Below are 26,821 nucleotides of genomic sequence, written 5' to 3' on the forward strand. Positions count from 1 at the left end.
CAGATTTTTGCTCAGATCCCTCAATTTCAGCCAGAAAATACCTGAAATCACAGAAAAACACACAAACTCATAGTAAAGTCCAGAAAAGTGAATTTTAACTAAAAACTAATAAAAATATACTAAAAACTAACTAGATCCTACTAAAAACATACTAAAAACAATGCCAAAAAGCGTATAAATTATCCGCTCATCACAACACCAAACTTAAACTGTTGCTTGTCCTCAAGCAACTGAAAATCAAATAAGATAAAAAGAAGAGAATATACTATAGATTCCAAATCATCAATGAAACTCAGCTCCAAATTAGATGAGTGGGACTAGTAGCTTTTTGCCTCCGAATAGTTTTGGCATCTCACTTTATCCTTTGAAATTCAGAATGATTGGCTTCTTTAGGAACTCAGAATCCATATAGTGTTATTGATTCTCCTAGTTAAGTATGATGATTCTTGAACACAGCTACTTATTGAGTCTTGGCCGTGGCCCAAAGCACTCTGTCTTCCAGTATTACCACCGGATACATACATGCCACAGACGCATAATTGGGTGAACCTTTTCAGATTGTGACTTAGCTTTGCTAAAGTCCCCAATTAGAGGTGTCCAGGGTTCTTAAGCACACTCTTTTTGCCTTGGTTCACAACTTTATTTCTTTCTTTTTCTTTCTTTTTCTCTTTCTCCCTTTTTTTTCGTTTTTTTTTTTTTGGTATTCACTGCTTTTTCTTGCTTCAAGAATCATTTTTATGATTTTTCAGATCCTCAGTAACATGTCTCCTTTTTCATCATTCTTTCAAGAGCCAACATTCATGAACCACAAATTCAAAAGACACATGCACTGTTCAAGCATACATTCAGAAAACAAAAAGTATTGCCACCACATCAAACTAATTAAGCTAGTTTTAAAGATGAGTTCGAAATCCTGTACTTCTTGTCCTTTTGTGAATTAAAACATTTTTCATTTAAGAAAGGTGATGGATTCATAGGACATTCATAACTTTAAGGCATAGACACTAAGACACTAATGATCATAAGACACAAAAATAGACAAACATAAGCATAAAAAATTTGAAAAACAAGAAAATAAAGAACAAGGAGATTAAAGAACGGGTCCACCTCAGTGATGGCGGCTTGTTCTTCCTCTTGAAGGTCTTATGGAGTGCTTGAGCTCCTCAATGTCTCTTCCTTGTCTTTGTTGCTCCTCTCTCATGATTCTTTGATCTTCTCTAATTTCATGGAGGAGGATGGAATGTTCTTGGTGCTCCACCCTTAGTTGTCCCATGTTGGAACTCAATTCTCCCAGGGAGGTGTTAATTTGCTCCCAATAGTCTTGTGGAGGAAAGTGCATCCCTTGAGGCATCTCAGGGATCTCATGATGAGAGGGGTCTCTTGTTTGCTCCATCCTTTTCTTAGTGATGGGCTTGTCCTCATCAATGAGGATGTCTCCCTCTATGTCAACTCTAACTGAATAACAGAGGTGACAAATGAGATGAGGAAAGGCTAACCTTGCAAAGGTAGAGGACTTGTCCGCCACCTTATAGAGTTCTTGAGCTATAACCTCATGAACTTCCACTTCTTCTCCAATCATGATGCTATGAATCATGATGGCCCAGTCTAGAGTAACTTCGGACCGGTTGCTAGTGGGAATGATTGAGCGTTGGATAAACTCCAACCATCCCCTAGCCATGGGCTTGAGGTCATGCCTTCTCAATTGAACCGGCTTCCCTCTTGAATCTCTCTTCCATTGGGCGCCCTCTTCACAAATGTCAGTGAGGACTTGGTCCAACCTTTGATCAAAGTTGACCCTTCTTGTGTAAGGATGTTCATCTCCTTGCATCATGGGCAAGTTGAATGCCAACCTTACATTTTCCGGACTAAAATCTAAGTATTTCCCCCGAACCATAGTAAGCCAATTCTTTGGATCCGGGTTCACACTTTGATCATGGTTCTTGGTGATCCATGCATTGGCATAGAACTCTTGAACCATTAAGATTCCGACTTGTTGAATGGGGTTGGTAAGAACTTCCCAACCTCTTCTTCGGATCTCATGTCGGATCTCCGGATATTCACTCTTTTTGAGTTTGAAAGGGACCTCGGGGATCACCTTTTTCAAGGCCACAACTTCATAGAAGTGGCCTTGATGCACCCTTGAGATGAATCTCTCCATCTCCCATGACTCGGAGGTGGAAGCTTTTGCCTTCCCTTTCCTCTTTCTAGAGGTTTCTCCGGCCTTGGATGCCATAAATGGTTATGGAAAAACAAAAAGCAATGCTTTTACCACACCAAACTTAAAAGGTTTGCTCGTCCTCGAGCAAAAGAAGAAAGAAGAGAGTAGAAGAAGAAGAAATGAGGAAGAAGGGAATGGCTTTGTGTTCGGCCAAAGAGGGGGAAAAGTGGTGTTTGGGTTGTGTGAAAATGAAGGAGTGAAGAAGGGTTTATATAGGAGAGGAGGGGCTCATGGTTTGGTCATGTATGGGTGGGTTTGGGAGGGAAAGTGGTTTGAATTTGAAGGGTGAGGTAGGTGGAGTTTTATGAAGGATGGATGTGAGCGGTGAAGAGAATAGTGGGATTTGATAGGTGAAGGGTTTTTGGGGAAGAGGTATTGAGGTGATTGGTGAATGGGTGAAGAAGAAAGAGGGTGGTGGGGTTGGTGGGGATCCTGTGGGGTCCACAGATCATGAGGTGTCAAGGAAAATTCAACCCTGCACCAAGTGGCGTGCAAAAACGCACTATGTGCCAATTCTGGCGTTAAACGCCGGGCTGGTGCCCATTTCTGGTGTTTAACGCCAGGTTCTTGCCCTTTCCTGGCGTTTAACGCCAGTCTGGTGCCCCTTTCTGGCGTTAAACGCCCAGAATGGTGCCAGACTGGGCGTTAAACGCCCATCTGCTAGCCTCACTGGCGTTTAAACGCCAGTAGGTTCTTCCTCCAGGGTGTGCTATTTTTCTTCCTGTTTTTCATTTTGTTTTTGCTTTTTCAATTGATTTTGTGACTTCTCATGATCATCAACCTACAGAAAACGTAAAAAAGAAAAATGGATAAAATATAACATTGGGTTGCCTCCCAACAAGCGCTTCTTTAATGTCAGTAGATTGACAGTGGGCTCTCATGGAGCCTCACAGGTACTCAGAGCAATGTTGGAACCTCCCAACACCAAACTTAGAGTTTGAATGTGGGGGTTCAACACCAAACTTAGAGTTTGGTTGTGGCCTCCCAACACCAAACTTAGAGTTTGACTGTGGGGGCTCTGTTTGACTCTGCTTTGAGAGAAGCTCTTCATGCTTCCTCTCCATGGTGACAGAGGGATATCCTTGAGCCTTAAACACAAAGGATTTTTCATTCACTTGAATGATCAATTCACCTCTGTCCACATCAATCACAGCCTTAGCTGTGGCTAGGAAGGGTCTGCCAAGGATGATGGATTCATCCATGCACTTCCCAGTCTCTAGGACTATGATATCAGCAGGGATGTAATGGTCTTCAATCTTCACCAAAACATCCTCTACAAGTCCATAAGCTTGCTTTCTTGAATTGTCTGCCATCTCTAGTGAGATTCTTGCAGCTTGTACCTCAAAGATCCCTAGCTTCTCCATTACAGAGAGAGGCATGAGGTTTACACTTGACCCTAAGTCACACAGAGCCTTCTTGAAGGTCTTGGTGCCTATGGTACAAGGTATTGAAAACTTCCCAGTATCTTGTCTCTTTGGAGGTAATTTCTGCCTAGACAAGTCATCCAGTTCTTTGGTGAGCAAAAGGGGTTCGTTCTCCCAAGTCTCATTTCCAAATAACTTGTCATTTAGCTTCATGATTGCTCCAAGGTATTTAGCAACTTGCTCTTCAGTGACATACTCATCCTCTTCAGAGGAAGAATACTCATCAGAGCTCATGAAAGGCAGAAGTAAGTCCAATGGAATCTCTATGGTCTCATTTTAAGCCTCAGATTCCCATGGTTCCTCATTGGGGAACTCAGTGGAGGCTAGTGCACGCCCATTGGGGTCTTCCTCAGTGGCGTTCACTTCCTCTCCTTCCTCTCCGAATTCGGCCATGTTGATGGCCTTGCACTCTCCTTTTGGATTTTCTTCTGTATTGCTTGGAAGAGTACTAGGAGGGAGTTCAGTAACTTTCTTGCTCAGCTGTCCCACTTGTGCCTCCAAGTTTCTAATGGAGGACCTTGTTTCATTCATGAAACTTTGAATGGTTTTGATTAGATCGGAGACCATGGTTGCTAAGTCAGAGTGGTTCTGCTTAGAATTCTCTGTCTGTTGCTGAGAAGATGATGGAAAATGCTTGCCATTGCTAAACCTGTTTCTTCCACCATTATTGTTGTTGAAACCTTGTTGAGGTCTCTGTTGATCCTTCCATGAGAAATTTGGATGATTTCTCCATGAAGAATTATAGGTGCTTCCATAGGGTTCTCCTAGGTAATTCACCTCTTCCATTGAAGGGTTCTCAGGATCATAAGCTTCTTCTTCAGATGAAGCATCCTTAGTACTGCTTGGTGCATTTTGCATTCCAGACAGACTTTGAGAAATCAAATTGACTTGCTGAGTCAATATTTTATTCTGAGCCAATATGGCATTCAGAGTATCAATCTCAAGAACTCCTTTCTTCTGATTTGTCCAATTGTTCACAGGATTCCTTTCAGAAGTGTACATGAATTGGTTATTTGCAACCATTTCAATTAGTTCTTGAGCTTCTGTAGGCGTCTTCTTCAGATGAAGAGATCCTCCAGCAGAGCTATCCAAAGACATCTTGGACAGTTCAGAGAGACCATCATAGAAAATACCTATGATGCTCCATTCAGAAAGCATATCAGAGGGACACTTTCTGATCAATTGTTTGTATCTTTCCCAAGCTTCATAGAGGGATTCTCCTTCCTTCTGTCTGAAGGTTTGGACTTCCACTCTAAGCTTACTCAATTTTTGAGGTGGAAAGAACTTTGCCAAGAAGGCATTGACTAGCTTTTCCCAAGAGTTCAGGCTGTCTGTAGGTTGTAAGTCCAACCATATTCTAGCTCTGTCTCTTACAGCAAAAGGGAATAGCATAAGTCTGTAGACCTCAGGGTCAACCTCATGGAACTTGCAATTCTGTTGCATTAGAGAAACTAATTGAGGCTTAAGCTCAAAGTTGTTTGCTCCAATGGCAGGGATAGAGATGCTTCTCCCATAGAAGTCGGGAGTAGGTGCAGTAAAGTCACCAAGCACCTTCCTTGCATTATTGGCATTGTTGTTGTTTTCGGCTGCCATGGGTTCTTCTTCTTTGAAGATTTTTGTTAGGTCCTCTACAGAGAGTTGTGCCTTAGCTTCTCTTAGCTTTCGCTTCAAGGTCCTTTCAGGTTCAGGGTCAGCTTCAACAAGAATGCCTTTGTCTTTGTTCCTGCTCATATGAAAGAAAAGAGAACAAGAAAATATGGAATCATCTATGTCACAGTATAGAGATTCCTTGAGGTGTCAGAGGAACAGAAAAATAGAAGAAAGAGGTAGAAGAATTCGAACTTAGTGAGATAGAGTTCGAATTGTGCATTGAGGAGGAGTGGTACTCCATAAATAGAAGGATGTGAGAAGAGGGGAAGAAATTTCAAAAATTAAGTTAAAAAGATTTAAAAACATTTTGAAAAACTTTAATTGATTTTCGAAAACCAAGAGTGGGAAAGAAATCAAGTGATTTTTGAAAAAGATTTTGAAATTAGAAGTTAAAAAGATATGATTGAAGGCTATTTTGAAAAAGATGTGATTAAAAAGATATGATTGAAAAGTTATGGTTTTAAAAAGATATGATTGAAAAGATATGATTTGAAAACAATTTTTAAAAAGATTTGATTTTAAAAATTAATGACTTGCCTAACAAGAAAAGATATGATTCAAACATTAAACCTCTCTCAACAGAAAAGGCAACATACTTGAAATGTTCAATCAAATCATTAATTGTTAGCAAGTATCTTTGAAAAAGGAAAGAAATTGATTTTGAAAAAGATTTGATTGGAAGGATATGATTTGAAAAAGATTTGATTTGGAAAAACTTTGAAAACTTGAAAAAAATCTGAATTAAAAACAGAATCCTCCCTCTTGTGCCATCCTGGCGTTAAACGCCCAGAATGGTGCACATTCTGGCGTTTAACGCCCAATGCACTACCTTTTTGGGCGTTAAACGCCCAACCAGGCACCCTGGCTGGCGTTTAAACGCCAGTCTGCCTTCTTCACTGGGCGTTTTGAATGCCCAGCTTTTTCTGTGTAATTCCTCTGCTGTATGTTCTGAATCTTCAGTTCTCTGTATTATTGACTTGAGAAGACACAAATTAAAAAATATTTTTGGATTTTTAATAATAAGGAATAATCAAAATGCAACTAAAATCAAATAACAATGCATGCAAGACACCAAACTTAGCAGTTTCTATACTACTGACACTAACAACATGAGAATGCATATGAGAAACACAAAGCACTCAAGTCAATAGAATTCAAAGATCAGAGCAATGAAATCATCAAGAACAACTTGAAGATCAATGAAGACACATGCATGAATGCAATAAGAACAGAAACATGCAATTGACACTAAACTTAAGATGAGACTCTAGACTCAAACAAGAAATATTTTTGGATTTTATGATTTTTTAAATTTTTTGGATTTTTCGAAAATTAAGTAGAAAAGAAAATAAAGGTATCAAAATTCTTAATGAGAATTCCAGGAATCATGCAATGTTAGTCTAAAGCTTTAGTCTAAAGGAATTAGACATGTCTAGCCAAGCTTCAGCAGGACATTACATTCAAGAGCTAAATTGATGAGAATCAATCAGCTTTGGTGATGATAAGAACATCTCCTTGAAACACTAGAATTCATTCTTAAGAACTCTGAAGATAAATACCTAATCTAAGCAACAAGATGAACCGTCAGTTGTCCATACTCGAACAATCCCCGGCAACGGCGCCAAAAACTTGGTGGCACGAAATTGTGATCACTACAACTTCGCACAACTAACCAGCAAGTGCACTGGGTCGTCCAAGTAATAAACCTTACGCGAGTAAGGGTCGATCCCACGGAGATTGTTGGTATGAAGCAAGCTATGGTCACCTTGTAAATCTTAGTCAGGCAGACTCAAATGGGTATAGATGATGAATAAAACATAAAGATAAAGATAGAGATACTTATGTATATCATTGGTGAGAGCTTCAGATAAGCGTATGAAGATGCTGTCCCTTCCGTCTCTCTGCTTTCCTACTGTCTTCATCCAATCCTTCTTACTCCTTTCCATGGCAAGCTTATGCAAGGGTTTCACCGTTGTCAGTGGCTACCTCCCATCCTCTCAGTGGAAATGTTCAACGCACCCTGTCACGGCACGGCTATCCATCTGTCGGTTCTCAATCAGGCCGGAATAGAATCCAGTGATTCTTTTGCGTCTGTCACTAACGCCCCGCCCTCAGGAGTTTGAAGCATGTCACAATCATTCAATCATTGAATCCTACTCAGAATACCACAGACAAGGTTAGACCTTCCGGATTCTCTTGAATGCCGCCATCAGTTCTTGCCTATACCACGAAGACTCTGATCTCACGGAATGGCTGGCTCGTTTGTCAGGCGAGCGCTCGGTTGTCAGGCGATCAACCATGCATCGTGTATCAGGAATCCAAGAGATAAACATTATAGCCTTGTTGCTTGTAGAACGACAGTGGTTGTCAATCACGCGTTCATAAGTGAGAATGATGATGAGCGTCACATAATCATCACATTCATCAAGTTCTTGAGTGCGAATGAATATCTTAGAATAAGAACAAGCTGAATTGAATAGAAGAACAATAGTAATTGCATTAATACTCGAGGTACAGCAGAGCTCCACACCTTAATCTATGGTGTGTAGAAACTCCACCGTTGAAAATACATAAGAACAAGGTCTAGGCATGGCCGTGAGGCCAGCCTCCAAAATGATCTAAGAACTAGATGTCCAAAGATGATCTAGAGATCTAAAGTGATCAAAAGCTGAAAATACAATAGTAAAAGGTCCTATTTATAGGAAACTAGTAGCTTAAGAATTACAAAGATGAGTAAATGACATAAAAAATCCACTTCCGGGCCCACTTGGTGTGTGCTTGGGCTGAGCAATGAAGCATTTTCGTGTAGAGACTCTTCTTGAAGTTAAACGCCAACTTTTGTGCCAGTTTGGGCGTTTAACTCCCACTTTGGTGCCAGTTCCGGCGTTTAACGCTGGAAATTCTGAGGGTGACTTTGAACGCCGGTTTGGGCCATCAAATCTTGGGCAAAGTATGGACTATCATATATTGCTGGAAAGCCCAGGATGTCTACTTTCCAACGCCGTTAAGAGCGCGCAAATTGGGCTTCTGTAGCTCCAGAAAATCCACTTCGAGTGCAGGGAGGTCAGAATCCAACAGCATCTGCAGTCCTTTTCAGTCTCTGAATCAGATTTTTGCTCAGATCCCTCAATTTCAGCCAGAAAATACCTGAAATCACAGAAAAATACACAAACTCATAGTAAAGTCCAGAAAAGTGAATTTTAACTAAAAACTAATAAAAATATACTAAAAACTAACTAGATCCTACTAAAAACATACTAAAAACAATGCCAAAAAGCGTATAAATTATCCGCTCATCATCTACCCCGAGAAATGCTTCAGAACACGTTTTTTCAAGTAGTTTTGTTGCCGCATTATCAAGCAAAACAAACAAAACAGCACACCCACCATGATGAATCTTTACACGAATCCTATATCTAAGACAATTAACAAACAAGAATGATAACTAAAATCAAGAAATTAAATCTGCTTAAAAACACATAGAGTGAAGCATAACAAAGAACTAACCAAAAATCTAAAATATTAATAATTAATCTATTAAATAGTAGATTTATATATGAACCTTACTTGACCAACACATGTTCAACACATGAACCACAAGCATCACAAAGGTAGAGATCCTCATGGTCAACAACAGCATGACCACACACACATGAGTAGTACCACCAATCTGGTTCATCCATAACTTCATTAATTGTCCCAATAACAAAGTAATGAGCATCCTGTAAAATTTTAAAGACAATGATATAAACCCAACATACATGTTTAAGAAGTTGAAGTTTAAGTATTAAATGGAGACTTTGCTAATCTAAAATAGTACCCCGTTATCTAAATGAATATCTTGAATATTACAGATATCTTTGGGATTGAAATAATCACCATCAACTTTAGAAATTAAGTATCCAAGATCATTGCTCACAAGTCTTGAGAATCCATAACTGGATACACTAAATCTACAAAAAAATATACAGTAACTGATCTTCATGAGACAAAACATATACATGAATACCAACAAAATAAGCACAGCAGCTTGCACCTTTACAATAATTATTTCACAACTAACCTGCTTAGGAACTCAACAGACTCAGGAATGTCGGGATTAATAAATAACCTAGAGACATTGATCACATTCTGTAGAACTACTCCACCTGCATCAAAGAATCTTACTCTATTAACCTCAAACCATATTTAACTTAAAAGGTCAAAAATCAGAAAAGTAGATATTAGATAAAAAATTTGCTGAATATGCCTGAAACTAACCTTCAATTGCTTTGATTTTAAAAGACTCGAGCACAATCAACGGAGATCTTGGATATTTTTGTAATTTATCATACTCCAAAAGATCACAAGCATCTCCAAAGACATTGCATTGGACCTTTTTGCTGGAGAAATAAATTTCAAAAGATCAAAAGAATCTAAGTATATATTTATTGTTATAAACATAAAGGCTCAAACAAAAATAAATTGAATGAATAGAGCATAACTACTGATATAGGAAAAAGTAAGAGACATATTACCCATGAGTGAAAACTTCTAGCACAATTACTTTGATCAGCTTCCCATATGATGCTACATCTCTTTCTTTTCGAACACCAGTAATGATCCCAACAAAGTCTAATAATTACATTGAAACATTTACAAATTTGAATTACAAACCAGACTTGTTAAAACATAATACTATGACCATAAAAAGGTAGAGCAAGAAACTTGTACAAACCAATAAGGAAATTGTGCTCGGTTGTCATTTGATCAATTTCATCTATTGATCTCAAACACAAACCGGAATGCGGGATCCTTGGAGATACCACAGAAACAACAGAGGTCTTGTATTGGAACAAAAGTCTGAACCGATGAGTGGTCACTCTGTTCATACCAGTGTTTGGTACAACTGTAAAATGGTTCATCAAATACAGATCCCCTTCGTGTAGAGAGGAAGCAAACTTTGATATAAGCTGATCTCTAATCGTTGCTTGGATCTTGTGTAACTGGATTTGAAAAAAAATGGTTCATATTTTGAATTTATTAACATATTTAGCTATCCAAACAGCATAAAAACAATTGATTAAAAAACTAAAACAACAAAAACAAATCACTTTGCAACCAACAATAAAAATTCCGTTCTGCATATCTAAAAACAAAAAAAGTTTCCAACAACTTAAGGAAATACAAACAGAAAATAAGACTTACCTTCTCATCCATTAAGACCATATGCAACAGATTTTGAGAAGCATCCAAACCAGGATTCTTGTGGTACCACAACTTCACAACTTTAACATGCACTTTCCATGATTCTCTCTAGGGAGTGATTTTCTCCACCAGATCAACACGGTTACTCATTCCCAACATATATAGGATAAGAACACCAAAAAGAGAAGATATACAAAGAAAATTTCAGCACTAAGATGAGAAGATAAACAGATATGTTGGAGTTATAAACTCCTAAAGTTAAGAAACACTAAAGCTTACAATGAAAGCTTCACATATGGGGCAGAGATAGACTAATAGGCATATATAGATTGATATCCCTACACACATCATTTAGGAAGATATTACAAGTAACAAAATACACATCGGAAAAGAGCAAAAAAAAATATGGGAAGAAGCCTGTTACAAATTACCAAATACCTACCATATATAGTTGATTTGACAATTCACAATAAAGCAGAAACAGGATTTCATGAGCCTAGTATACCTAACACCACACTTAACTTCAGTCCAATAGCAGAAACAAAATTATATAAAATATAATCAGCAAAACCCCCAAGAACAAAAAATTCCACAAAAACACCAAAACCACAAACATAGGAGAGAACCATTGATTTAGGAAAAAAAGTTACAATCACCATGATTAAATCAGAAACCAAACAAGTGAAAAATAAACGATGGATAAAGAAAACAGTAACAATTAACAGGAAAAAAATTTGAAACTGGAGAAGGAAACCAGAAAGATTGAAAAGGAGGAGAATGGAGCCATAGAACACAAATACCTCTTGAGCCGTAGTGGAGACATCTGCTATCCAAACAGAGAAATGGAGATGGAGCATGATGTATGATCGGCAGAGAGAGACAGAGGAACCCTCGTGGTGGAGAAAGAACACATGCAACGAAGAGAAGAACACCCTGGCAGTGGAATCCAATGGAATCGCAGATATACAAATACCTTCTCTGCATGTGAGCAAAACCCAGTAGAGAAGCAAAAGCTTCAGCCCAGGGAGGCGCTACGAAGATGGTGCGATGGATGGAGTGAGCTTCGCGATGAAGAAGAGAACTGTCGAGCTGAAGTGGAAGCGTGTTTTAGGACTTTAATTAGGGTTATGGTTAAATTGAGAGGATTATATTAATAAAATCAAAATTCTGGAACCAAATATTTTTAGATTGATAGTACAAAATATATTGATCATTTTAGATATTTAATTTTTGAATTTTAATAAAAGTCAATATAAAAAAATAATTTGAATTGATTTCTTTTAGAAATAAAAATCTGATTTATCTATTAAAAAAGATACATTTTAACTAACACAAGAAAAAAAACAAAATTAATTGAAATTTGGATAAATTAACTAAATGATGTTAAGAGATGCCAAGAAAAAACTTAGATATAACATTATAAAAAAAATTATTATTAATAATATATTTATTATCTAAATATATATGTTAAAAATAGTTAAAATAAATTAAAATTGTATGAATAGAATATAATTTAGATTTTTATCAAATTTTTGTATGATAAATTAAAATCATTTTTGCACTGGTATCATGTGACTATTCTTTGTATAAAAACATAAATAATTAGTTTTCATTAATAAAATTATGATATTTTATTTTCATCAATATATTAACAATACAGTTTTTTTCAACTTATTTGAAAAAAAAATATCAAATTTACAGAAATAAATAATGAAGTTTTTTAACAAATTTTAATACTATGAAAACCACATAATAAATTAAGAACAGAGTATCTTTTAAATGAGCATAACAATTATCTGCTTATAGAATGTACCATATTTATATACAACATTTGATTATATTATATATAAATCAAAGGTTAATATAAAAGAACAACATTCATAGGCTATAATAAATGCATAACACTTTAGTCCATAATTAAGTACTTTAAATCTCAATAGTCTAATACAAAATATTTTATAATAGAAAGAATTTTTACTAAAATTTAAACTGAAATAATATTAAACTGCTCCAAAATTATTTTACACTCAAATAAAATACTTAAAATATTAGACAAAAAAATTAGAATTAGACATAAATATTATAACCAAATTAATAATAAAAAAATAGAACACAGAAGGCACCAAGAATTTTTTTACTAACAAAATATATAATATGGATTAAAATCAAATTTTTTTGACAGATTAAAATCAAATTTACATTGATATCATCTAACTTTTTTTTTAAGAGAAGATAAATAATTGTTTTTTATTAATAAGAAAATCATATATTTTTTGTTATTAATATATTAAGAATATAATTTCTTTCTATTTTGTTTCGAAAAAATAATATTACATTTTAAAAAGTAAATAATCAAATTTTCGAATAAAATTTCGTATTTTCAAAAAGATACATAATATATGGAAAAACATCATTATCTGTGTAGAAGTGATTTTTAGGGAAAAATAAAGGAGGACCATAATTATTGCATACTTGGTGTGACAACACCCAATCCTTTCTTAATGAATATGTTAAATTCAGCGAAAACAACTTTATGTCTACGAAATGCAACAAATGAAAAATAGAATAGTTTTTATCAAAAAAATAAAAAAATGAATTTAAACGATTTAACAAACAATTTAAATGGATTATTGAATGACAAGAAAAATCGAAATACAAAACTCCAATAGGAGCTTGGTTTCAATTTCATGATTCCCTGATCAACTAAATCCGCAGGAAAAACAGCTTATGTAAAGGAATCGCAAAAAAAAAAAAAAAAAAAACAGCTGACGCCGAAAGCAAAGAGGAGCACATGCACCGTTGGTGAGGATAAGCCACATTGGAGAAGAACGTACAACTTTGATGTATATGGCCCTGAAACGCGGATACCTATCCGATTGGAGATGAAACCACACGTATGATAAAAAAAAGTTGGCCTTTTCATATCAAACAAGATAACTATATTTAAAAAATGGCTTAAAAAAAAAAGAAAGCAAAATAAAATACAAAAATACAAATCATCAAATTCATAAACTAAAGAAGAAAGCATCTTTTAAATAAGAACTACAATAAGCTAGTCATAGAGAATCCCATATTTATATACACCATTTGATTATATTATATAGAAATCAAAGGTTAATATAAAAGAAGAACACTGATAGACTCTAATAAATGCATAACAATTTAATGCATAATTAAGTACTTTAAATCTAAATAGTTTAATACAAAATATTTCCTGATACAAAGAATTTGCATCAAATTTAAGACTGAAAAAATATTAAAATCATGCAAAATTATTCTATACTAAAATAAAATATTTAAAATATGAGAAATCAAATTAGAATTTGACCTAAATATTAGAACCAAAATAATAATAAAAAATAGAAGACAGAAAAAACCAAGTAATTTTTTTTCTAACAAAAGATATAATATGGATTAAAACCAAATATTCTTGACAAATTAAAATCAAATTTGCATTGAAATCATTTGACTTTTCTTTCTAAGAAAAGATAAATAATTGTTTTTTAGTAATAACACAGTCATATATTTTTTTTATTAATATATTAACAATATAATTTCTTTCTAATTTTTTCTGAACAAAAAATATTACAATTAAAAAACTTAATAATCAAATTATTGAATAAAATTTAATATTTTCAAAAAGTCACATAATATATGAAAAAACATCATTATATGTGTAGAAGTCATTTTTAGGAAAAGATAACAGAGGACCACGATAACAACTTGGTGTCACAACATCCGTTCCTTTGTTAATGAAGTTGTTAAATTCAGCACAAACAACGTTATGTCTACGGAATGCAACAAATGAAAAATAAAATAGTTTATATTAAAAAAATAAAAAAAATAAATTAAACAATTTAACAAACAATTTAAATGGATTATTGAATGACAAGGAAAATCGAAACGCAAAACTCCAATAGGAGCTTCGGATCAATATCATGATTACCTAACCAAGTAAATCCGCAAAAAAAAGGGGCTTGCGCGAAGGGATCACAAGAAAAGACAGCTGACGGTGAAAGCAAAGAAGAGCACATACACCCTTCCTGAGGAGAAGCCAAACTGGAGAAGAACATCCAGCTTGGATGTATGCGGGCCTAAAACGCGAATAGCTCTCTACATCATAGAGGAAACCACGGGTATGCTAAAAAAATGGCTTTTCCACAGCAAACAACATAACTGTATTTAAAATATAGTTTTTTATAAAAAAAAGGAAAAAAAATACGAAAATACGAATCATCAAATTTATCAACTAAAGAAGAGAGTATCTTTTAAATAAGAACTACAATTATCTGCTTATAGAACATCCCATCCCATATTTATATAGAACATTTGATTATATTATATAGAAATCAAAGGTTAATATAAAAGAAGAACACTGATAGAGTATAATAAATGCTTAACATTTTACCACATAATTAAGTACTTTAAATCTCAATATTTTAATAAAAAATATTTCCTGATACAAAGAATTTGTATCAAATTTAAGAGTGAAAAAATATTAAGATCATGCAAAATTATTCTGCACTGAAACAAAATATTTAAAATATCAGACATCAAATTAGACTTTGGCATAAATATTAGAACCAAAATAACAATAAAAAATAATAAACTGAACACACACAAAAATAAAAAATTCTAACAAAAGATATAATATGGATAAAAATCAAGAAACTATAAATTACAGAGACAAGATTAAAAGATATAACAACAAACAACATTATATCTTATCAAAAACTTCCTTAAAGACAACGTTTTCAGTCCTACCAGCATCATCTAATCCTTCATCACAAAGTAAAATCTTAAGACCATTTCTATTCCGAACCCGGGAAAGAGCTACATAAAGTTGACCATGAGAAAACACAGGACGACGCAAGAACAAACCGACCGTTGATAATGTCTGACCCTGGCTTTTGTTGATTGTCATCGCAAAGGACAGAGAAACCGAAAATTGACGGCGTTGGAATTTAAACGGTATAACCGTATCACTAGGAATCATACTCATTCTGGTGATAAAAACTTTGTCCCCAACATTGCTACTAGAAACAATATCTGCACCAATGACATTTGTCCCTAGATCTCGCACGACAAGTCGAGTCCCATTACACAAACCACCGGCCGGATCAATATTCCTCAACAAAATAATAGGAACGCCTATTTTCAACTTTAACGAATGATTAGGTAGACCAGAACACCTAATCTGATTCAAGAATTCAACAGTTATCCAATCAACATCAACATCAGAATAGGCATCACTACCACATATCGAATCAGCACTGAGATAATTTTTTTCCTCACCGGGCAACAAATCAACTATATAATTGTTTATCTCTTCAACATTGTCGACAGTCGGAGCGAGTATTGCCCTATCTTGGAAGAAATTTGGATCACGAAAATTCTTAACCAAATTCGGGTATATTGTATTTACAATATCTTCCACTGGATTTTCCAAGACAGGAATGATTAGATCAGAAGGAATATCAACAAAAAGTTTATCGTTGACCACTGTTCCACATCGACCTTCACCGATTTGAAGTATCCAATCTGAAAACAACCTTAACTCCTGAGCAGTTGATTGTTCAAACCCGATTCCTAACCTCATATTTTTTGTCAATCGCAAAACTTCACAATATTTCCAAAGAACAGAAGAATTTATGGAAGCCATAACAATCTCAGCACGGGAACCTTTTGGAATAACTGGCAAGACCTGCCTAAAATCACCACCAAGAACAACCACCTTCCCACCAAAAGGTAAATTTTTATTCCTATCAGAGACCGAAACCATTATATCACGCAACGTCCTATCGAGCGCTTCAAATGCTAATTTGTTAGTCATGGGTGCCTCATCCCAAATAATCAAATCAACAATTTGAAATACCTCAGCCTTTGGGCTATCCTTCTTAATCCGGCAAACAGTGTCTTCAGTAAGCTCAACAGGAATATTGAACATAGAATGTGTCGTCTTACCACCCGGTAACAACAGAGAAGCAATACCACTAGAAGCAACATTAATAACAATCTTTTTCTCAGATCGCAATCTAGCTGACAAAATTCTGTATAAAAAAGTTTTTCCAGTGCCACCAAACCCATACACAAAAAAGAATCCATGTCTCTTATTCAAAACACAATCAATAACTTTATCGTAGACCACCCTCTGTTCTTCATTTAACTTTAATATATTTGCATCATGCTCCCGAGACAAGAAACAGTATCATATTGTAACTCACTAGTAGCATCAAATTGCTAAATTGAGAGACTAAAGAGTTATCAGGAACTGGCATACCAGCATAATTTCTCAATGATTTTCTATTACTCTGCAATAGTTTCTCAATCTCCAACAAACCAAACATTTGTAACTCATCCTGACTCATAGTTAGATCTACGTTTAACAATAATTAATAAATATTAACACCATAATATAACTTATCTACTGTGTGCATGCGTGTGTGCCCACTTGTCATGTAATAAATTCACGATGATCAAAAAATCGTACCAGGGTATTGCAGCTCATGTCTTCTGCGATAAAGAATATCATCAGACAAATAAGCCCAAGTTTGCTCCCAAACTGATAAAGGTCTTCCCATGGAACCAGATAACAGCAAGATCACAAAAAGCCTCCTTAATTGTGCAGCTGACGCTAACTCGGCGACTTCCTTAATAGCAGAAACATACTCGTTATCATCTATCAAGAAACCCATGGCAGAACATGCCTCTTGAAATGTATCATAAGTAACACCATTCACAGTTCTTATACTTCGAAAACTGGTACAACCTCTCTGCACATTCAAAAGCATCCGCATGTAGAAAAGTTCACCGGATGAGGGATGAGCGAAACTCAGTCTTCCAATAAAGAATCCCCTCTGTCTTGGTTTTCACTCCCTGCTCTTCAAACAGTATACAAATTTACCTGGATATTCAACATATGTTAGAGACCGCCCCTCCGTGAACCGCCTGTTGGCCATCATCCAACCCGTAAACATCGTAAGCAAATCTTTGTTGCGCAAATAAACATGAGTAGTGCTATCAGCATCATCGAATACAACATGTTGCTGGTTTGGCAAGTGAAAAGTCAACCTCTGTACCGACGGCCATCTTTGATGAATATCGTAAGCAAAAATTCTCCACATGGATTCAGAAGGTGACAAATAACGACAATCATAATACTGTTTGATCTCATCAACCACCTGAGAAGATTCACCAACATCATATCTTTCTCCAACAGTTGCAGTCACCCGATCCGGACCCTTATTAACATACTTAAAAAGATACTTAATGACATTTGACTTGTTACAAAACTCAAGATTTATGTGAGCTTAATATTTCATTAACAACAGTGGATTATATGGCACAACAAATCTGTTGTCAATATCGACATCGTTGATTTTTACCGTCACACCCATATTACGACGTCTATATATTGGATACCCATCTTCATCAAAACTCGTTTGGTCAACGAATCTTTTTGGATAAAATTTTGAGCACTTACCATCTTTCATGCAAGGAGAACTCGGTCTAAGTGCACCACAGGGACTATGGATCATGTACTTGTTGACGACATTATAAAGAGATGGAAATTTCTGTGGATTGGGTAGCTCGGCACAAATGAATTCATCAACAATTTCGACACTTTGTAAGTTGCTTTCTCCATTAAGCCAGAGTAACATGTGTGCATGAGGTAGACCTCTTTTTTGGAACTCAATAGTATACATACCTAAAAAATACAAAAAACATACTAAAGAACCAAACAACTGCATGTCCGACAACAACAAACAGAAATTGAAATGCTTAGCGAGAAAAGAACATACCTGCATTAAGTGGACCAAAAAACACACTTTCCTTGAGATCGCTAAGGAGGCACTTCAACTTGGCATGAAAAACACGACAAGAGATATCAGGACGATCAGCGATGGGAATTCGCCCTCGCTCTGTGAACCGCTGGAATTCAGGCCAATTTGGATTACATGTAATAGTGAGGAATAAATCTGGATAGCCAAAATGTTTACAAATTGCCATGGCATCCTGACAACGGTTAAACATATAACGTCTACCACCAGTGAAGGAGGAAGGCAAAATAATTCGTGTCCCAATTGAAGAAGCCTCATCATCACCACGACGCATAGCTTCCTCTATTCCTTGAAGAACTTCTCCTCTAATTGTACTTTGCTTCATTCTAATGTCATACAACCTCTGGGACTCAATCATCGTGAAACAATCAACAACAAATTGTTGAAATAACCGCCTACACTTGTGAATAATTCCATCTTCGTGCTCCCTAATCTGCAGACGAAAATATATGAATTCCCTGAGAGAAACTCTTGTTCTCCTTCCAGGAACATATCTAGACTGTTGACCTCGATAACCAATGTTCAACTGATAACCATCCTCACCATATGGAAACAACAAAAGGATACTGTAAGGGCCAATATAGAGCATGAGTTTCATATATACGTTGCAACCGACCAGCAGTAGATCGAACAATAATGTCACTACCACGGTCCTACGAATCAAAATCGCCAACAATTAAAGCAGCAACTTCATCGCAAGAGGGAGCACTGTACATTCTTCGATCAACGTTCCGTTGCGAATACAACTTCAATGAGAAAATCTCAGATGGATGACACTGATAGAATTCTCTAACTCTTCGAAATGACTGTGCTATGACATTATGAGTATCGATCATTTGCAACAACTCAGTTATCAATTCTTTATCTATCTCAGATGTTTGCCTAAAAGAAATATATATTAACCACAAAAAATATATTTAAAAACCACATAAAATACAATTGTAAGATATTTTGATATATAATTATTAGAAAAAAATGACTAATAGCACATTATAAACAAAACACAGTATAACTATGAAGTCACATCTATAAACCTGTTTTCCAATACAAATAACAGTAAAACATCAGGAAAATACAACAGAAAGACTAAACAACAATGTTTCAAACACACATACCCAAAGATTCGCTGCCTATGCATTATCTCATGCTGAGTGTCGTATATGTATAATTGCGCAAATTTAGGCTTCTCACCAGCATTTAGGAGCAAACTTCCAATCCGATGATAATTTTGACCACTTATTATAAACTGCGGTGGACCCCTCCCATCATTCACTGAATCCAATACCTTACTGCCAAGAGACGTGAAGGCAAACATACTGTTATAAGATCGAATATTTTTTTAGAAATACAAACTCTTGTTATCATCTCCATTGATCAAATTATATAACAGATCTGGGGGCCTTTGGAGATAAGGTAACTGAATTTTTTCCTTTGAGCAACAAACAGTAAAAATAGGATGATTAACTGTAGAATCTCTTTCATCACGTTCTAATAACCAGAAACACGCGCCACAAATTGAACATTCATAGTTAGGGTCACCAACATCAAGGCAGCCTGGTAAACATAAAACCGAGAAAAATATACCCAACAATAATAGAATTTCATCTGAATTGCATGACACGAAATAGACTCAACACAAAATGAATAAACTATTAGTATAAAGATATAATATAAAATAAATACTTTACTCATTTGAGTGTTGTGAGGAAAATACGTCAGAAAATATTATGTACATTTTACACTAATTGAATAATATCTCATGACATAATCACAATCGGATGTTTTAGAACTAAATAAATAAAGTTTCTATTTTACTATTCTTGATTAATATATGATTTAAGAAAGAGAATGTACCTTGTATCTCACTTTGCAAGAACAGAGGATGATCAATAACAGAACCAACTTGACTGAATGAATTTACGGAAGGATCATATATTTCTGATTGGTCTATATCATCCATTTTGATTTAGAATAAGACAAACTTACGTAAAGATAAATTCGACAACCAAATATAAACAAAAATAAATCATGCAAAAAGAAATCAATTAATTATCTAATAATGAACATGGAATGTGAACAGTACAAATATAATAAAATACGAAAATCAATAAAAATAAAACATTCATTTATGAACTAAGTAAATATAAATAAAACTAAATGCACATTCAAAATGAGTTTCACTTTTAACAACATTAGAATACACTTTGTTTTATTATTTTAATCACTGATACTAACTACGAACGTTAAAATTAAATAATCTAAATTACTGAGTATGACGTAAAAAGATAGCAGCAAGAACCGGACCAGAGCTGCCGATTCATTCGAAAAAGAGTAAAGATCCAATCCGGTCCTTGTCCATTTTCACGAAGGACAAAGCGATCCCTGTCCAAAAAAAAGGGACACTTTGACCCTCAACCTTTTTATTTTGGTACAATACGGTCCCTCTGTTAAAAAATTCATTAAATAATAATAAAAATTAATTTTGTAAGAGTTTTATTTGTATTTTGTGGGAGTTTTAAACCCCCACAAAAATATTTTTAACAATATAACTAATACACTACTACCATTATCTTTTTTATCCTCATTATTATCACTCCTACTTCTATTATTTTTATTGTGTAACTATATTTTATCATCATCATTATCTCTTATATCGTCATTATCACCAATATCAATATTATCAACATTAAAGTTCTCTTCTTTCATTTCTTATTCCATGTTATTTTTTTCCTTTAAAAGGTATTATACTATAATTATTTCTTTCATTTCTTATTCCATGTTAACCACCAAAAATGTCCCCGAATTATTTAAACGCTGACAAAAATACACCCGAATTTTATTATCGACAAAAATGCCTTTAAATAATTTTAAAACGCAAAAAAAATGCCCAACAGTAAATATATATTTTCAAAAAATACCTTAAAGATTGAATTTTGATGTAATTTTTTGCAAGCATCATTAAAAAAATGAGATATTATTATTCTTAAAATTTGATAATTTTTTACTAAGTATATATTTTGTTTGTAATTTTTTAAAAGTATTATGGGTTATTAACAAAAAAAATTATAAAAAATGATATACTTAACGAAAAATCACCAAATTTTAAGTATAATAATATCTCATTTTTCTAATAATTCTTGCAAAAAATCATATCAAAATTCAATTTCTAATATATTTTTTGAGAAATACATATTTAATGTTAGATAATCTTGCAAAAAAATTAACATTAAATATGTATTTCTCAAAAAATACTTTAAAGATTGAATTTTGATATGATTTTTTGTAAGAATGATTAAAAATATAAGATATTATTATTTTTAAAATTTGATGATTTTTTGTTAAGTATATATTTTTTTGTGATTTTTTAAAAGTATTATTGGTTGTTAACAAAATAAATTATAAAAAATATATATAATTAACAAAAAATTACCAAATTTTAAGAATAATAATATCTCATTTTTATAATCATGCTTACAAAAAATTACATCAAAATTTAATCTCTAAGGTATTTTTTAAAAATATATATTTACTGTTGGGTATTTTTGTTATGTTTTTAAATTATTTAAAAATATTTTTGTCGATCGTAAAATTTAGGGGTATTTTTGTCAGCGTCTGAATAATTCGGGGATGTTTTTGGTGGTTAATCCATTATTTTTTTTGTGGCATCATTTTTATCAATGGTTTTTTTTCACTTAACCACCATTGATGAAGGAATTTTTTAAAAACAAAGTTATTAATAGTTTGTGGAGGTTTAAAACCCCCTACAAAATACAAATAAAACCCCACAAAGCTAATTTTTATTATTATTTAATAATTTTTTTAACGGAGGGACCGTATTGTCCCAAAATAAAAAGGTTGAGGGTCGAAATGTCCCTTTTTTTTTTATAGGGATCGCTTTGTCCTTCGTGAAAATGGACGAGGACCGGATTGGGTGTTTACTCTTCGAAAAACCGATGAATGAATCGAACCGACAGTTCGGCCAGTCCGACTTTAAATTTCGACCTGTTCGTCACAAATCGCACGAAACCAACCAAACTGTGCTCACAACAAATGCAAGTCTTGGATCCTTCAACAGCATTTAAATATCAAATCCAATATTCAAAAATCCTTCCAATGGGTATTGAACCCATGTCTCATTGCTAAGCAAGCATAAGGAACACCACGAAACTGTTGTGTTTAGTTATAAATCTACATCCTGATTATTCTATATATTATATACATACACAAGTAAATTATTTTATTTTTATTTTACTTAATTTTAGTTTTATACTCAACTTTCTTAATTCTTTAGAATTTATAGAATTATTAAAATAAGTATCAAATATTTTAATATTTACATTTACATACTAAAATTTAGTAAAGATATCAACACGAATTTTTTTTAGAATATTGGGTTAATAAGTCTTCGAAGATTTTGCCGTATGAAAAATTAGTAAGAACATCCAAGTATGACACTAAATTTCACATCATAAATAAATTAATGGAGAGACGTAATATATTCATGGTTCACTATCTTGAAGGACCAAATTAATATTTATTTTTTGATTAAAGGCCTAATTAATCTGAAGGCGAAAAATATAAGGATGGACCTAATAGTCACTTTATTTAATTTTTGACTACTTTATATCTTTTACTGACGTACATCCGGTTCTATCGGTTCAAGATTTTATTATTCTTCAAGATAAAAATAAACACTAATTAAACAATTTAATAACCTCTAGTCCTTCTGTAAGTTTGAAAGAACTATATAAAATAAACCTATCTATTGATCTAAACGATTAAATAAAGAATTTTATAATCGCAGTAATTATGTTTAAAAAGAGACAAAGTAAAGAAGTATAAACATATGTTTAATTATAAATTTTATAGGTTACTAATAATTAAGCTAACCCTTTTAGGTGTAACAGCATAAAAAAATAATAATAGATGACTTAAAAACATTTGCTATTAGACATAAATCAAAGAAACTTAAAATATAATTTAACGGAAAAAAATCAGACAGGGATCAAATAGTTAAAGATATTATTATACCTGACAAAATAAAACTTGAACTCTGATTAACATTCTGGGACACCTCAAATAAATTTTCTAAAACATAAGAAGAAATAGAAACATTGAAAACATATAAAATAAACAGATAGATTATTATAAACACAAAGATTAAGTACAAAAACATAAAAAGAACAATAAAAATTACCCATATAATCATTCAAAGTGAGGGCAGGCATCGAGGAATCAAGCACCTCTAAAGCATTACAAAATGAAGAAAAATTACAAACACTCACATAGATATAAAATCACTAAAAATTGGAGTAGAAAAGACTAAAAATATCATGAAAGTCAATTCAGTACTAACCTCTTGCATTTCGACGTTGACTTTGCGTTCGCTTTCTTTTTAAAGAATTTCGCCTATATTCTCTAGCACGAATAGAGTTATGAGACATCTGTGTTACTCGTACTAAAGAAAACAAGAGGTTGAAACATAAAAGCCAAAAAGTACGCCTGATTCAGTCCCAAAAACACATGCACATCATTAAGTTCCTATTAAGTTACTATAAGCAACAATTGGAAAAAAAAAAGGAAGGGGGGAGGGAAAGGGATGGCTGGCAGCAAAAGTTGTCAAAGACACCAACAAAGAACTCATATAAACATTCACACCTCTGATAACGCATAAAATAAAAGAAATAGAGTATTATAATGAACAACAATAACTAACCAACATAAAAAGATAAAGTTATACAACAATAAAGAGTTACAAATAAGAACTGCTGCATTTCATTAAAACATTGATTGATAGTGATATAGACAATTACATATGCCTATCACCCCTATGATAAGGAGTATTCCAAAATATGACCACATATCCTAGTATGTAACATAAAGAGGGTACAACATTGAAAATGTGTCCAATCCCTAGCAGAGTCACTATTACAAAAAAAAAGGAGTTGAGAATAGACCAACTTGGCACATTACCCGAGCCAACACAGAAGGAAAATCCCTATATCTGGCAGTCCTATTTGTTGGACACAATACAAAAAAGTGAAATCAAAATAACATCCAGCCAGCATCATTACATGTCCACCTATTTGCAATCACAAGCCTTCCTAAATACTTATAGATATACAATACATAAAACACCTACACCTAGACACAGCAGCTCAATTCCACACCTTCAATCAAACTCCATTAACCTTGGCAACCTTCAACCCACGCCCATCTACATCAACAGCAGCCTCTTCAAATTGAGGATTCAAATTCCTCTTACCCTTGCAGGTGACAACATGATTCTCATGAATAATCTTCTCTCCATATTGCGAAGATGCATCAACAATATGGGACAACACCTCCTATGACAAAGAAATAAAAAAAGGCATTAAAGTGACTCAAGAATACAAAATACAGTTAGGAACACCACAGATAGGAATAAGAAGAAAAATTATTATCCATGAGTACCTGAGTTTCTTTTTCTGCTGAGCTAAGCAATATATCGAGTTCAGCAGAAAGATCATCACTAACAGTATTATTGCTAGGTGTTTTCTCTTCTTTTCCATGTTCACCATCATTTAAGGCAACAAACTCAGTCACTCCAGAAACAGCAGGCTGTTTTCCAGCTAAAAAATCTATAAGAATCGGGGATTTACACAAAATCCCAGGACACTCACCAGCATCTTTCTCACTTTTGATAAAAGTATCTGAAAACTCCTTCTTAATACCAACATCCCATTTTCCATAAGGAACAGATTTGTGTAAATCATGCTCCTATTCATATGCCATAAGAGTTTAAAAATACATAAGAGCAGAATAGAAATTCACCACAGTAAGATACATAAATAAAAAATAAAAAATTAAGCATGAATTAATAGGATCTAAAAATATTTGTATGTATATCTAACATTTTTTGGAGTAGACTCGTCATCAGCGTCATAATCGGGAAGTTCAAACATCGCAATAATAGTGGAATCATCACAAATTCTCCTAACTCGAAAAGTCCCATAAAATGTATCATGTGGGACACCTTTGGTATCAACCTTGAGCAGCAACTTCTTTCCAATGAGCACTTGAAATATGGGAGGATAAGTATCCCCACATATAAGCTGTTTTGACAGTAATACATAAGAAATATAGAGTTTGAATAATAAATATGCCAAACCATAAACTGAACAACACATAAAAGAGAACTAAAAACATACACTTGCATCTCTTTGAACCTCAGTAAACAAGTCAGCACATGACTTCTTAAGCAAATAAGATGCCTCACGATCAAAGAGAAGGAAAATACCCTCCCCAATATGATCTTCAACTGTTATTTTAATTTTAAATCTGCATAGAGAAAAAAATAAAAAAAGTACACCATCATTCAGCTAAATAGAATCAGGAAACCTTATTTTTATAAACAATCCACTCTACAATATGAGAAAACATTTTCAACAAATTTTCTAACCTTGGAGTCACATTAGTTATGTGCTTCAAACAAAAATCACAGTAATATGCACCATTTTGAGGATAGATACCCTTTCCACACACACAAGCAGAATACCACCAACCTCCATCCTCAACAATACCTTGAATTGCACCAAAGATGATAAAAGAACCCTCCTATCCAATGGGCATTTCAAAGTTAATTAACAGCATGAATGAAAAAATAGATATGGAAATTCTTGTTTGATTTTCTTTTTCGGTTCATTTGTGTATAAAAGAAACAGAAACACAACTAACTCAAAAGAAAACAACCTGATTGTTATCTTGAAGCTCTTCAATAGTGAATTTTCTAGTTAAACACATGAAATCATCTTCCAATGAGAGAACTTTACCCTCATTTGCAATAAACAGCGGATGGGTACCATTGACACCTTGCTCAATTATACTAAAAAAAATCAATGCAAATACTTGTACTTGTTACTCCAAAAGCTTGTAAATAAAGAATACAATAAACATCAACTAAATAAAGCATGCTAACCTCTGCCTGAACTCAACAACTTCAGGAATATCAGGATTAAATAATATTTGAGTGGCATACATCACATTTTGAAGACCTACTTGACCTACATAACAACAAAGAAAGAGTCTAGCAAACTTTATTGGAGACAATACCTCTAGCAGCCATGAGATGTACAGAAAAAAAAATACCCCTAAAGAACTTGACTTTTGCAAGCTGAATCACCACAACAGGCTGCTCCACATAGCCAGAGGCAAGAAAATGATTCACTTGATTAACATAATCCCCAAACAATGCACATCGCACTGTAAGACTGAAACTCAAAAGATAACAAAGAATAAAACAGAAAATAAGCAAAAGAGATCATTAAAAGATAAAGAGAAAGCAGCAGAAATAACTCAATGAACATACTCTTTTGAAGTTAATTCCAATGCAATCATTTTCACAATTTTCTCCTCTTTTGCATATTCTTTCTCTTCTCCGACTGAAGTTAAAAGACCAATGACATCTATTCCAAATAAACACAATCTATTAACTATTCAAATGATTTGTTAAAAAAACTTCA

General features: G+C 33.9%; 3 protein-coding genes and 1 non-coding gene across 4 annotated transcripts; 1 reads left to right on the plus strand and 3 right to left on the minus strand.

Moving 5' to 3' along the window:
• Positions 1–4,794: 4,794 nt before the first annotated feature.
• On the plus strand, positions 4,795–4,902 carry LOC130951743 (small nucleolar RNA R71). Its single transcript, XR_009074082.1, has one exon. It is a non-coding gene; the product is annotated as a small nucleolar RNA R71 (small nucleolar RNA).
• Positions 4,903–8,855: 3,953 nt separating this feature from the next.
• On the minus strand, positions 8,856–10,491 carry LOC130935250 (replication protein A 70 kDa DNA-binding subunit A-like). The gene is made up of 7 exons (XM_057864899.1): positions 10,480–10,491; positions 10,010–10,277; positions 9,810–9,906; positions 9,553–9,674; positions 9,356–9,440; positions 9,113–9,245; positions 8,856–9,014 (listed from the first exon to the last, which is right to left on the minus strand). Exons 1-7 carry the CDS (start codon positions 10,489–10,491, stop codon positions 8,856–8,858), a joined length of 876 nt encoding a protein of 291 aa, XP_057720882.1.
• Positions 10,492–15,196: 4,705 nt separating this feature from the next.
• LOC130935256 (uncharacterized) lies at positions 15,197–18,918 on the minus strand. Its single transcript, XM_057864913.1, has 6 exons — positions 18,282–18,918; positions 17,963–18,187; positions 17,376–17,788; positions 16,970–17,252; positions 16,704–16,855; positions 15,197–16,588 (listed from the first exon to the last, which is right to left on the minus strand). The coding sequence occupies exons 1-6, from the start codon at positions 18,916–18,918 to the stop codon at positions 15,197–15,199; spliced, it is 3,102 nt and encodes a 1,033-aa protein (XP_057720896.1).
• A 5,578-nt stretch (positions 18,919–24,496) lies between these two features.
• LOC130935257 (uncharacterized) lies at positions 24,497–26,821 on the minus strand. Its single transcript, XM_057864929.1, has 9 exons — positions 26,668–26,821; positions 26,448–26,569; positions 26,278–26,362; positions 26,052–26,184; positions 25,762–25,916; positions 25,511–25,640; positions 25,214–25,414; positions 24,774–25,079; positions 24,497–24,667 (listed from the first exon to the last, which is right to left on the minus strand). Exons 1-9 carry the CDS (start codon positions 26,694–26,696, stop codon positions 24,497–24,499), a joined length of 1,332 nt encoding a protein of 443 aa, XP_057720912.1. The 5' UTR covers positions 26,697–26,821.

This window comes from Arachis stenosperma, chromosome 1 (genome assembly GCF_014773155.1).
Source record: "Arachis stenosperma cultivar V10309 chromosome 1, arast.V10309.gnm1.PFL2, whole genome shotgun sequence".
In the NCBI taxonomy this organism is placed as follows: Eukaryota; Viridiplantae; Streptophyta; class Magnoliopsida; order Fabales; family Fabaceae; genus Arachis; species Arachis stenosperma.

Coding starts and splice junctions, on each gene's coding strand:
- LOC130935250 (XM_057864899.1), bottom strand. Junction 9,246..9,355: donor TCTGTTGAGTTCCTAAGCAG/GTTAGTTGTGAA, acceptor ATTTTTTTGTAG/ATTTAGTGTATCCAGTTATG. Junction 9,015..9,112: donor ATATTCATTTAGATAACGGG/GTACTATTTTAG, acceptor AAAATTTTACAG/GATGCTCATTACTTTGTTAT.
- LOC130935256 (XM_057864913.1), bottom strand. CDS start 18,918: ATGAAACTCATGCTCTATATTGGCCCTTACAGTATCCTTTTGTTGTTT. Junction 17,789..17,962: donor TTCTCCTTGCATGAAAGATG/GTAAGTGCTCAA, acceptor TGAAATATTAAG/CTCACATAAATCTTGAGTTT. Junction 16,589..16,703: donor TTAGCAATTTGATGCTACTA/GTGAGTTACAAT, acceptor GTTTTGAATAAG/AGACATGGATTCTTTTTTGT.
- LOC130935257 (XM_057864929.1), bottom strand. CDS start 26,696: ATGATTGCATTGGAATTAACTTCAAAAGA. Junction 26,363..26,447: donor AAAAGTCAAGTTCTTTAGGG/GTATTTTTTTTT, acceptor GTTGTTATGTAG/GTCAAGTAGGTCTTCAAAAT. Junction 25,080..25,213: donor ACGAGTCTACTCCAAAAAAT/GTTAGATATACA, acceptor GCATATGAATAG/GAGCATGATTTACACAAATC.